The following is a 12,448-nucleotide window of genomic DNA, read 5'->3' on the forward strand; positions in this document are numbered from 1 at the left end:
ATGAGGAAGAAAATGTATGCATGCCTCGTGGAACTTAGATCTAGAGATTTATAGTGCAAAAATTGGAGGCATTGGCAAAGAATATGAGAAGTTTAGGGAGTGGTGGAATTTATGTTGCCTAAAATAATTGCAGCATATTAGAAAGTATCTTCGCCATGTTCTAGCTGTGGGACAAGGGCATGTTTCTGAACTTGAAGGCCATCTGTAAGATGGAGAACCCACTTTGTCATGAAGGGTTAGGGTAGAACCCTAAATATCCAGAACAGTACTTGCGATGTCAGGTACTTGCCAAATAGTAGATAGTGTTTTTTATAGATTTGTGAAGGGACTGTGAGATATTTAATTATATTAAAACTGTTTTGTGTAAATTGAGTATAGTACTTGACATGCTGATCTTTATCTTTTGTAACACAAATGATTTAGAACTAGCATTTTTTAGTTTTCCACCGTGGCTAGACAAAGTGACATATTTTTTGGTTCTCCAATTATTGTTAAAGAATAATAATTTATTATGTAATAATTTACATAATACCAGTTATTGTTATAGCTCATATATCTGGAAGTAACTTATTGGAAACCATAAAGAAGATAAACAGCTGTTGAGCAGTCAAAATAGAGGCCAAAGACCATGCACAGAAGTTTATTATCTGGAGCTGTATATGTTGTTTCATAAAAGTTTATGTATATGGTATCTTTACTCATAACCTGTTGGGGGAGGGGAGAGATTGTTTCTGAAACATGCAGATTTCTAGTAATAAAAAGCAGGAGCTGATACATCTGGCAGAAAGGGAGATGGAAGGAAAAACTAGAAAGTGAGCATGGGGGCTCAGAAAGGATGGTAGTTTGAAGTGGGAGCTAATAGCACTCTGTACTATAGCTAATAGCACTCTGGTGATGTAACTGTTGATAAAGGCTAAAAATCATTACATGCTTATTTTATGATGGGCATCATGCTGGTTTTTGTATGTGTATTTCATTTAATACCTAACAACAGTTGTAGACATACCATTAGCTTCATTTTTAGATGAAGAACCTGTGACTTAGCAAGGTTGTCATATGGAAGTGCAGACAGGACACAAACACAGGTCTGTCTGACACTCAAGTGCATTTAGCTGTCATTCTGTATGCTCTTCTTGGTTATTACCACAGTAAAATAATTGATTCTAATCGTAACCCCTTTGAATAAAGGGTTAAAATTTTTAGCTTTTTTTTAAAGGCCAAAGTATTTTAAAACAATTTTTATTTTAAAAAGTTCAAATTACAGTTTTTCCACTAAAAAGATTAGTTAAGATATTGTTTTCTAAAAAATGTTGTAAACATTTTATTTTCTTCAAAGGTAAATATGTATTGTAAGTTCATCAAATCTATGTAGATTTTTGAATAAGAAACTGTAAATCGATTTTATTAATTACTTTACCCTTACCTACTATAGGAAGTGAGTCTCTAGCTAACCTCTACAAGTGCCTAATTAATTCTTTTTGTTTATTACTCCATGCTATGCCAAAAAGGATTAGGTCAGTTATGAAACGTGCATAGTTTTTGTTGGCTCAGCATGTTCACTGAGAGCTCACGTGTAGTCTCTGCACGCCTACAGTACAGGCGTTGAGTGCTGTGAGGCAGTGGCATTGTGTGTGTTCATCACTGTATCTCCAGTGCTTTGAACACTGCCTGTAAATAAAGGCATCGAAACAATGTCAGTTGCTTATTTTCAAAAAAGTCGAATTATAATTGCATACAGTGCAATGAATTTATACTTAGTATAAGTTTAATTTTGACTCTTGATTTTAAAAGTTTTTGCAAAGGTTATAGCCATCATTTTGAAACTCAGTTTTGAGTTCTAGTGTTTTACCTATAAAAAATATGAGATGTTGGGCCAAATACTCTCCCAATGGCATACCTAATGGTCTTTTTCTAAATCTATTCTTATTTTAGTTACCATTTATTGTGGTTTTATAAAAGAATGCAGAATGTGCCAAAAAGGGAAAAGGTCATGTGAATTTGCCTGCCTTGGTTACTTTTTCTTTGTCACTTGGAATTGTTTATTAAAACTTTTGTGATGGAGTGGTTTTTAAAAATCCCAGGAATTACAGTCTGCTCTGTCATTTGCAGGCTGTGCAACCTTTGCAAATTACAGAATCAGTCTGTGCCTCTGTCATATTGGGGCAATAATGTTCCCTGCCTCATGGGATTGCTGGGATGAGTAAAGGAGTTTGTATAATATCAGTAAATCACTTAGAATAGTGCTTGACACGTAAGGGCTCATTAAATGCTAATTATTATTTTTCAGGTTTTTATGAGGCTTAAATTAAATGGGATAATACATGTAAAATGCTTAGTAGAGTATCTGGCATTTATTAAGTGCTCAATAAATGGTAATGGCTCTAATTTAAATATTCTGGTGCCTGTAAGTCTAAAGAGGCTGTGTCTTTGGATCTCTGTGAATGTCATATTTTCAACGAATTTATTTTAGTGCATGAGAGAAAATCATTAGTTTCTATATTGGCTTTTCCCTCTAGGTCCAAATCACAAAGTTAAAAAAATCTAAACACATATGTAATTATTTTCTGATTTCTAAGTTTAGGTCATTTGTTATTTCAAGTTCATGTTTATTTTTGCTATAAAAGTATAGATCTTGGTTAACAGCACAACTTAGTGAACTTTGAAAACGCTGTCAACATCTAACTTGTATTTCCCCTTTTTTGCTATCCTCCTTATAGGTTTGTGGAATCTTGCTTCCCTTTTTTCCAACCTTTGTTTATTTGTGTTGATGCCCTTTGCCTTTTTCTTCCTGGAATCAGAAGGTTTTGCTGGCCTAAAAAAGGTAAGTGAATCTGGATTTTAATACCTTGTTGGATGCATAGTCTGCAAATATTTTCTCCCATTCTGTAGGTTGTCTTACCACTCTGTTCATTATTTCCTTTGCTGTGCAGAAGCTTTTTAGTTTGATATAATCCCATTTATTTATTTTTATTTTGTTGTTTGTGCTTTTGGGGTTATATTCATAAAGTCTTGCCCAGTCCTGTATCCTAAAGTGTTTCCCCTATGTTTTCTTCTAGGAGTTGTATAGTTTCAGGTCTTTTATTTAAATCTTTAATCCATTTTGAGTTGATTTTGGTATTTGGTGAGAGGTATGGGTCTAGTTTCATTTTTTCTACATGTAGATTTCTGGTTTTCCCAGCACCATTAATGGAAGAGGCAGTCTTTTCCCCAGTGTATGTTCTTGTTGCCTTTGTCAAAGGAGGGTTGATTTCTGGGTTCCCTATTCTGTTCCATAGATCTCAGTGTCTGTTTTTATGCCAGTACCATGCTATTTTGGTTACTATAGCTTTGGGGTATAGTTTGAAGTCAGGGAGTGTTATGCCTCTGTCTTTCTTTTTGCTCAGGATTGCTTTGGCTATTTGGGATCTTTTGTTGTTCCATATGAAAGTTAGGATTATTTTTTCTATTTCTGTGAATAACGTCATTGATATTTTGATGGTGATTGCATTCAACCCATGTCATTTTGATGGGGATTGATTGTAGACCACTTTGGGTAGTGTGGACATTTTCACAGTGTTAGTTCTTCCAATCCAAGAGCGTGGAATGTCTTTCCATTTTGTGTCCTCTTTAATTTCTTTCAGCAGTGATTTTTAGTTCTTGTTGTAGAGATCTTTCATCTCCTTGGTTAAATTGATTCCTAGGTATTTCATTTTTTTTTTTTTGGTGACTATTTTAAATGGGCTTGCTTTCTTGATTTCTTTTTCTGCGAGTTTGTTGTTGGAGTATTAAAGTGCTACTGATTTTCGCGTGTTGATTTTATATCCTGGAACTTTACTGAAATCGTTTTATCAGTACTATGAGTTTTTTTGGTAGAGTCTTCAGGTTTTTCTGTATATAGGATCATGTCATCTGTAGACAGAGACAGTTTGACTGTCTTTTCCAATCTGGATACCCTTTATTCTTTCTCTTGCTTGATTGTTCTGGCTAGTACTTCTAATACTATGTTAAATAGGAGTGGTGGTAGTGGACATCCTTGTCTTGTTTCTGTCCTTTGCTGAAAGCTTTTCCCCATTCAGGATGATATTGGCACTGGGTTTGTCATATATGGCTTTTATTGTGTTGGGATACTTTCCTTCTATACCTAATTTGCTAAGAGTCTTTATGATGAAGGGATGTTGAATTTTGTCAAATGCTTTTTCTGCATCTGTTGAGATAATCATATGGTTTTTGTCCTTGATTTGGTTGATGTGGTATATCACATTTATTGACTTGTATATGTTGAACCATCCTTGCATCTCTGTGATGAATCCCACTTGATCATATATAATTTTTTTGATGTGTTGCTGTATTCTGTTTGCTAATATTTTGTTGATGATTTTTGCATCTATGTTCATCAAACAGATATTGGCCTGTAATTTTCTTTTTTTGTTGTATGTTTGTCTGGTTTTGGTATCAGGGTGATGCTGGCCTCATAGAATGAGTTTGGGAGAATGGTTTCTGTTTCAATTTTTTGGAATAGTTTGAAGATAATTGGTATTAATTCCTCTTTAAAGGTTTGATAGAGTTCAGTAGTAAAGCCATCTGGTCCTGGGCTTTTCTTTGTTGGGAGACTGCTGATTACTGCTTGAATCTCATTGCTTGTTATTGGTCTGTTCAGGTTTTCTGTGTCTTCTTGGTTCAGTCTTGGTAATTTGTATGTGTTGATAGATTTATCCGTTTCCTCCAGGTTGTCAAATTTGTTGGTGTATAGTTGTTTGTAATAGTGTCTAATGATTCTTTGTATTTCTTTGGTTATTAGTTGTAATGTCTCCTCTTTCATTTCTGATTTTTGTTATTTGGGTCTTCTCTCTTCTTTTCTTAGTTAGCTTTGGTAATGGTTAGTCTATTTTGTTTATCTTCTCAAAAAACCAACTTCTCGTTTCATTGATCTTTTGTATTTTTTGGGTTTCAAACAATAGTAAGAAAACAAGTAACCCAACTAAAAAATGGGTAAAGGAGCTGAATGCACATTTCTCAAATGAAGACATACAAATAGCCAACAGACACATGAAAAAAATGCTCAACATCACTGTGTAAGGGAAATGCAAATCAGAACCATATTGAGATATCATCTCACTGCAGTTAGACTGGCTATTATAAAAAAGACAGAGAATAACAAATGCTGGTGAGGATGTACAGAAAGGGGAACACTACTGCACTGTTGGTGGGGATGTAAATTAGTGCAGCCATAGGGGAAAACAGTATGGAGGTTCCTCAAACAACTACAGATAGAACTGCCCTACGGCTTAGCAATCCCATTGCTGGGTATATACCCAAAGGAATGGAAATGATTATGTTGAAGGGATACTTACACTCCCATGTTTATTGCAGCTCTATTTACAGTAGCCAAGGGTTAGAATCAACTTAAATGTCCATCGACAGATGACTGGATAAGGAAAATGTGGTATGTATACTCAATGGAATACTACTCTTCCATAAAAAAGAATGAAAACCTGCCATTTGCAGCGACATGGATGAGCTTAGAGAAAATTATGTTAAGTGAAATAAGCCAGACACAGAAAGAGAAATACTTCATGTCCTCACTCATAAGTGGGAGCTAGAATAAAGAAAGAAAGAATAAATCACAATAATACATTAAATGTTCGATTAGAAAAAAGAGAGAACAGAACTGTGGTTATTAGAAGTGGGAAAGGGGGAGGTGGAGGGGAGTTGGTGAGAAACTAGTTAAGGGCCACAAAGATTGATTATGTTTTACAAACGTGAGTATACTAATCCTGACTTGATCACCACATATTGTACACATGTATTGATATTTGATTGTGTACCCCATAAATATATATAATCAATTATTTTCAATAAAAAAACTGTCAAAAAAAAAAGGTAAGTAAATCAAGTTTTGGAATTAAATTTGTTAAATGAAGAAGTAAATATCATTCATGTTGAACTAGAAAAAGTAGACTTTAACAACTGTTTGAATGGAATATAAAAAGTTTGATAATAATATCAACACATTGTTAACAATAATATTAATAGTACTACATGTTGAATTATTTTGCATGTCTACAGAGGGAAGTCATCTTTTAGACTCGTGAATACTTTTGTAGTATGCATAAACTCAGTGACGTATTCTTTTGTGGAATGGATAAACATGATATAATAGCTGTTGTTTCTTTCTTAGTGTATCTCATTTAGTTTCAAACATGACATGAAATTCTAAAAATCATAAAATATATGTTGATGTAAAAGTTATTTCACATTCAACATTTTCAGGATAGCATGGTATAAAATCACACATGCTGTGCTCCATTAGATAGTCAAACTCCCAAGATACTGAGAGTAACTGATCTTGAATGTGGAAGGTGGCAAGAGCATCTTAAAAAGTCAATCAAGACTTTACAAGTGGTAATAACTTAATCTGTCCTTGAATATAGCATTTTAAAGTGAAAGAAACAAAGTTTGTATTTATAGTCTATGTAGTTTTTTGCCATAAAGTTTTGGAATATCAGGCAAAAATTTAAATAGTTAATACATTTTGAGTGACTTTTAAACTTGATGAAGTGAATTCTCGTCTTACAGTTTAGACACATCGTGCCTTTTAAATTTTTAGTTCTATTCATGTTGTGATATATGGAGTGAAACGTGCCGGTGTACCTTATTATTAAATAATACTGTAATGCCAGTTAAATACATTTGGCATGGGAAATTGTAAGCTGTGTGAATTATTATTACTTTTTATTTCACATGACTTCATATGGGATCTTAGGAATGAAATTATTTAATCTAACACTTTGACAGATCTTCTGATTTTAAACCTATGTATTGAAGGATACAGTGAAAAAAATCACTGTATGGTTAAAGTGTTGTTTCCGTGGATTCACCTTTCTGTTCTTTAGCTGTTATTCCATACATTAATCATCTGCAGCTGAAAACTAACAGCTGATTTCATATGTAGTGAATGTACCAAGATGAGAATGGATGATTGTGTTTGGCAGTCAAACCTGGCATTGAGAAAACTGGTTTTTATATGTTGAAATTGTTTTTTATCATGATGTATTCCTAAGACTGGCTATTAAAGTTGTCATCTGTGTAATGTGAAAGAATTGTATAGTTTCAGTTTAAAATCTACTTGACTGTTTATAATTTTTTATTTTTTAAATTCAACACTGACACTTTATTTTTTGAAGTTTATCATTTTTAGAAAACAAAACAAAAAGGAGGCATCAAAAACAGCAAAGAGTTTACAGAATATAAGTTTTATAATTTCTTGAAGAAATTATAGGATATAGATTGCTGAAAGGGATTTAGTTCAAACTCTCCCTTTGTAAGGAAAAAAACCGAAGCCCAGAGATATTAAACGGTATTAAATTGTCTGAGGACCACACGTAAGACCGGAGAACTAGAACCAAAACCCAGGGTTGCTTCTGACCTCCCAAAGTGTTGGTCCTTCCTATATCCGCACTATGGAGAGCACAGTTAAAGCCGACAGGGAAAGTGGGATGGCTGAGGACAAAATGCGGATGGAGAGGATGAGGACCATGGGATGCTGGCACAGGAAAGGAGCAAGGAAGAATTCTAAGTGGGTGCTGTCAGGTAGTATGAGAAGTGATCTGGAAGTGAAAGGACAAAGGGTTTCTAGGAGAATGGGATATAAGATATTTAGCATTAAAGAGGGGCTGAAGAGAATGAAGAGTGAGAAGAAAGGAGGTCATTGGAGACTCTTGAGGAGGCAATTTCGGTAGAATTTTGGAGCCAAAGCTTTTGATGGATATTTATTCAACAAAGGTTTATTAAGTATTTCCTAAGTAATAGTTATTATGCTATTACAGTAGCTTGCTGGGGACACAATGAAAAGACAGGGCTCCTGCCTTAAAGGGATGGACAGTGGGAGAAACGAGAGATGCAAACAAATGATATGCACTTTGACGGAATTTTATATAATGAGGTGCTATGGGAAACATGGAAAGGAACGAGTATCTTGATGTGCCCAGGGAATTGGGCAAGCTTCCCAAGGGGTGGTCAGCTGGGACTCAAGCTGTAATTTGAAGAGTAGGGGTGTGCTAGAGTTTGGCACTCGAGGCTCGAGCAAAGGTCTGGAGCTCTGATTGAACTGCGGGAGTGGCCAGTGCTTGGGTGTTTCCTGGAGAACGGTGGGAGATCGGGGTGCACGGGTAACTCATTAGGGCCAAGTCCTGTAGGCCTTGGGTCCTCCGCCAGGTAGTTTGAGTTTTATGCTGTAGACAACAGGGAGCTGGGCAAAGGATTTCCTGAAAAGGGTTTTTTGAATATACCACTTAATTTAAGTCCATTTAGAGATAAATTCCCATTCTAGAGTTTCTACACAGGACACTAAGGAAAGAAGTGCAAAGGAGTACATGCGCCGTACAGTGGGAAACACTTCTGTAGAGATGTCATCCTGCTCCAACAGTCATGCACCCAGCTCTGGTAAACAGAGTGCTTCAGTATATGTTGCTGAAACTGCCTTGTTGATGTTTGCTTTAAATATGCGAAGTTCTTTCCTGTTTCTAACACGGCCTCTTTTGTAATATTACCAAGTGCAAAAATCAGTTGGTAAAGCTCAATGTTAAATATTTGGTATTATAGGAGTATCTATCTAGTTTATACTTTTAAAAATATCTACTTATTAAATAGATTATTATTTTTAAAAGCTGTGTAATATGGACAAACCCCTTGCCTCCAAATTATTTTCCTCCCTTCTTGTGAACTAACCAACTAGTAAAGGAACATGGCTAAATCTGTTGAGGCAGAATTAGCAACAATTTCTAGAATTAAAAAAACAACGACAAAGTCCAGTGACATGTCACTTTTCTCCTGTTCCCCCTTATAGACTTAAGGTCAAAAGGGAGGATCGGCTGAGGAGGGATCCAAGAAGGTAATTAGAGATATTTCACACCTGCAATTGCACAGCAGTTCTTCCCTCTAATTTTTTTTTAATTTCTAGTCTCTTTATACAAGATTAAAAAGAATATTCCTTTCTTTCTTTCTTTTTTTTTTTTTTTTCTGTCGTTTTCGTGACCACCAGTCATTCCTATATAGGATCCGAACCCGTGGCTCGGCCCCAGAATATTCCTTTCTAAGAACATCTTTGACTATGCTAGTCTCCTCAAAATCCCTCAAGGGTCACTAACTGCATTTCATGATTTTAAATGTGACTGAAGTGTTGAATGATTATAGGATACAGTCAACATTACCAATCCAGTTAATTCCCAGACACAGCAAAAGACTTAAAAAGAGGGCAGTAAGGCCGAGCCCAAGATGGCTCCATTTATCTGACTTGGGAAGTTGGGAATAAACAGGTGCCACAGAAACCAAATTAAAGAATTTGGATTTTAATGCCATTAAGGGGGCTATAGCTTGAAGGTAGAGAAGGTCAAACAATTTTAAAGTAGGGGGGTCTGACTGGACTGGTATGCTGAGGTTAAGGGGCCACTGGAAGAGAGATTAAAGATACCAAGGAGAGAAAATTTGGCTTTATAGTGAGACAACATGGGCAAGTTACTTCATCTAAACCTCAGATTTTCTTTCTGTAAAATGGGTGTTATAATAATATTTACCTTGCTGTATCATTTTGATGACTAAATGAGATGAAATTATTCGCACATAGCCCAACACTTCACTCAGTAAATGTTAGCTATTATTAAATTACCGTTATCCTCAAGAATGTCTATAAATGCACTTGACTAATAAATATTCTAGAAAATATCATTGTTATATGGGATTCAGAAAGCAACTGAATACAGTAGACTGCTTTTAATTATTTGCATATTATTAGGCAGTTTCAAAATTCCAAATTATTTTTCCCATTTCGAAATTGCATGTAGTGAAGCAGAATAAATCAGTTTGAGCATTAAAGGTAGCATATGAGGGTACTTAAAAAAGTTCATGAAAAGATTCGTATTATTATTCTTTAATTCTACTTTTCAGTAACTTTTTGAAGTACTCTTGTACTTTGAAAGAAACCTTTTGAAGATAAGATACCTTCTAGACCTTACATCCTAGTAGAAATGTTTAGAAAGCTTTAAATTAAACTATCAAGGCATGTTATTTAAAAATATTCATATTTTTCAATCATAAAATCAATTGAATTGCAAGGGTTATTCGTATTGCATAGTTAAGTCTAAATGTGTGAAGTATATGTTTAAGCCTTTCATGTTGTATCTTCCTGTAATATAGAATAATTTGGTATTGTGCAGATTCTGAATAATATTTCTTAAGATATATAGGTCTTTATACAGTACTATAGATATTAGAATTAACTTTGCTGCTTTATTGAAGTTAATGTTTTCATTGACCACAACCATTAAAATGTTTAATACAGATGACTGACAAGTATGTATATTTATGTATTTTCCTTTAAAGCTCATTGATTACAGTTGACAATTCTAGTTTTCGAAGTGATACTGAAGAGAGGTTAGAAACATTTCTAATTGGTAGATTTAACACAATAATTTGAGTAATGGCGAACTTGTAATATGGTTAAGTTAAATTTCCTTTTTTCCCCCTGTGGCCACCCTCCTGGTGCTGTTTTACTATGTTTAAGTCTAAGTCTGTTGTATTCCCTGAATGGCACATGGCCCCACCATACTCCCATGGATTCCCCTGGGCAGTCGGTTTTAAAGCAGCTCCTTGCATATTGTGCTGAGATGCGGAAATTGGCCACTGGCCATGGCGGATGCAGAGCTTGAATTGAAAATCAAATTAAGCAGAATTCTCTACTTAGTTTTTAATTAAACCACTATGTTAATTCAAACAGGACATTTTAGGCCTAGGGGGTTGACTATGTCCTTTTAAGGGCCTTAAATAGCCTTTCCTCTCTCTTCTTACTGTGGTGTATGTTTCTATTTTATTAGGACCATCTCCTTGCTGTTCCCTTTCTTTGTAATTCTCAAGTATAAGAGAATATAGTGGTTTTGATAAAGTAGAATTTTCTCCAGTAAGAAGCTAACTTTTATCTTGGAACTGGGACTTACTGTTAACAGTTAAATGTTTATCAAATTTCGATTATTTTGCTGTCATCTATGTGTATTATGTGGAGCATTATATATGTTCATATGTATTTGAACTTGAACCCATGTTTACATCTTAATTTTTCAGCTCTGATAAAAAGGTTGCATCTGTTGGGTTTTGCTTTGTTTTGTGGTAGAGATGCTTTTTCCACAGTGTTTGATCTTGGTCAGTCAGTCATGTACCAGAGTATGTGGGTCTTAGGGCTCAGGGAGCGTCTTAAGGCAGACAACACTGCTGTTTTTATCACACCTCAGATACCTGTACAATTTTCTCTCCCTGCTCTGCCTCAGAAAAAACTCCCAGAATATCTGGATTAATGTCAGAAGATGTTTTCCAATTTCATTATGAACTCTGGAGGTATAACCTCTGGGTAGTGGTTATAGGGGAGATATGAATATATTTGTTTCATATTACGTCTTAAAATGTTATTTTGAATTAAAATGTTATGAGGAAAAAATTTAACAACTTAATGAAAATGGGGAAAAAAATCTCACCATATGATTGTTACATAAATTTAATGACAGATTAATTCATAAACCCAAGATTTTTGGGGGAGTAAATTTATATTGTACACCTTAATGCCTATCTTTCAATTGAAGTCATGGCATAAAATGCGCCGCATAAAATGCGACAGCAACATCCTGACCAATTATCCAAACCATCCAGACATCCCAAAACGTCCAGAACATAGCACACGGTCTGTAGGATTAAGAGGTTAACTCCTATAACTTCAAACAAAGTGCTTGATAATAAAAGCAAAAAGTACAGAATTTAAGGTAACTTCCTTTCTTAGTTAATTAGACTGACCAGGTGGAAGCGAAGAGCTCTGTGCTTGTGCTTGGAAAGTCTATAAAGCTGGGCAGCGTGACAGCACAGTGGAGGAGGAACAAAGATTTTCTTAATATGTTTCTATCCTGTGTCACAGTTTGAGATTGTCCTGGTTTATGTCCCTTTTGGCAAACTTACATAAAAGTGACCTTGTACTGTATTTTATGACCAGATGACTTTTTCCCCCCAGTGGCTAATTTGTATCAGGCTTCCATCTTAAAGAGACACAGAAGCGAGTAGGAAGTCCAGCCTCTGTCTCCGTGAGCTTTCATTGAGTTCTTTCATTATTTTTGCTCGTTTTTTGCCACTGATGATCCATAAATTGTTGGAAATGAGTGATTAAGGAAGTGCTGCTTAGTGTTAGTGGCACATGCGCATATTTGGCATGGTTCTGGTGGGTGAGAGGAAATCACAGACAGAAGGAAAGCTCCTGCTGGGAACCCTGCAAGGAAATTTAACTTGGGTCATGTTTTGATCTTGGTGTTTATTACAGAAAATGAAGTAATATCTCACTAACTATTGTTATGTGTTAACTTGATTTTCCCAACACCTTCAAGAAAAAAATTATGGGGTAATTTATTAATAGAAATCTTCTACCCTCCCCCAACTGGAACAC

General features: G+C 35.2%; 1 protein-coding gene across 5 annotated transcripts in view; it reads left to right on the forward strand.

Moving 5' to 3' along the window:
- LMBR1 (limb development membrane protein 1) overlaps positions 1–12,448 on the forward strand; it is a 162,243-nt gene that overhangs the window by 65,741 nt on the left and 84,054 nt on the right. For all 5 annotated transcript variants that reach the window (XR_010023820.1, XM_063098786.1, XM_063098788.1 and 2 more), the window contains one exon: positions 2,718–2,821. Coding sequence is in view for 4 of the 5 variants with exons in the window: in XM_063098786.1 (XP_062954856.1) it covers positions 2,718–2,821 (104 nt within the window). In the remaining variant the exon portion in view is untranslated. The remainder of the gene's footprint in view (positions 1–2,717; positions 2,822–12,448) is intronic.

This window comes from Cynocephalus volans, chromosome 6, assembly GCF_027409185.1.
Source record: "Cynocephalus volans isolate mCynVol1 chromosome 6, mCynVol1.pri, whole genome shotgun sequence".
NCBI classification, from domain to species: Eukaryota; Metazoa; Chordata; class Mammalia; order Dermoptera; family Cynocephalidae; genus Cynocephalus; species Cynocephalus volans.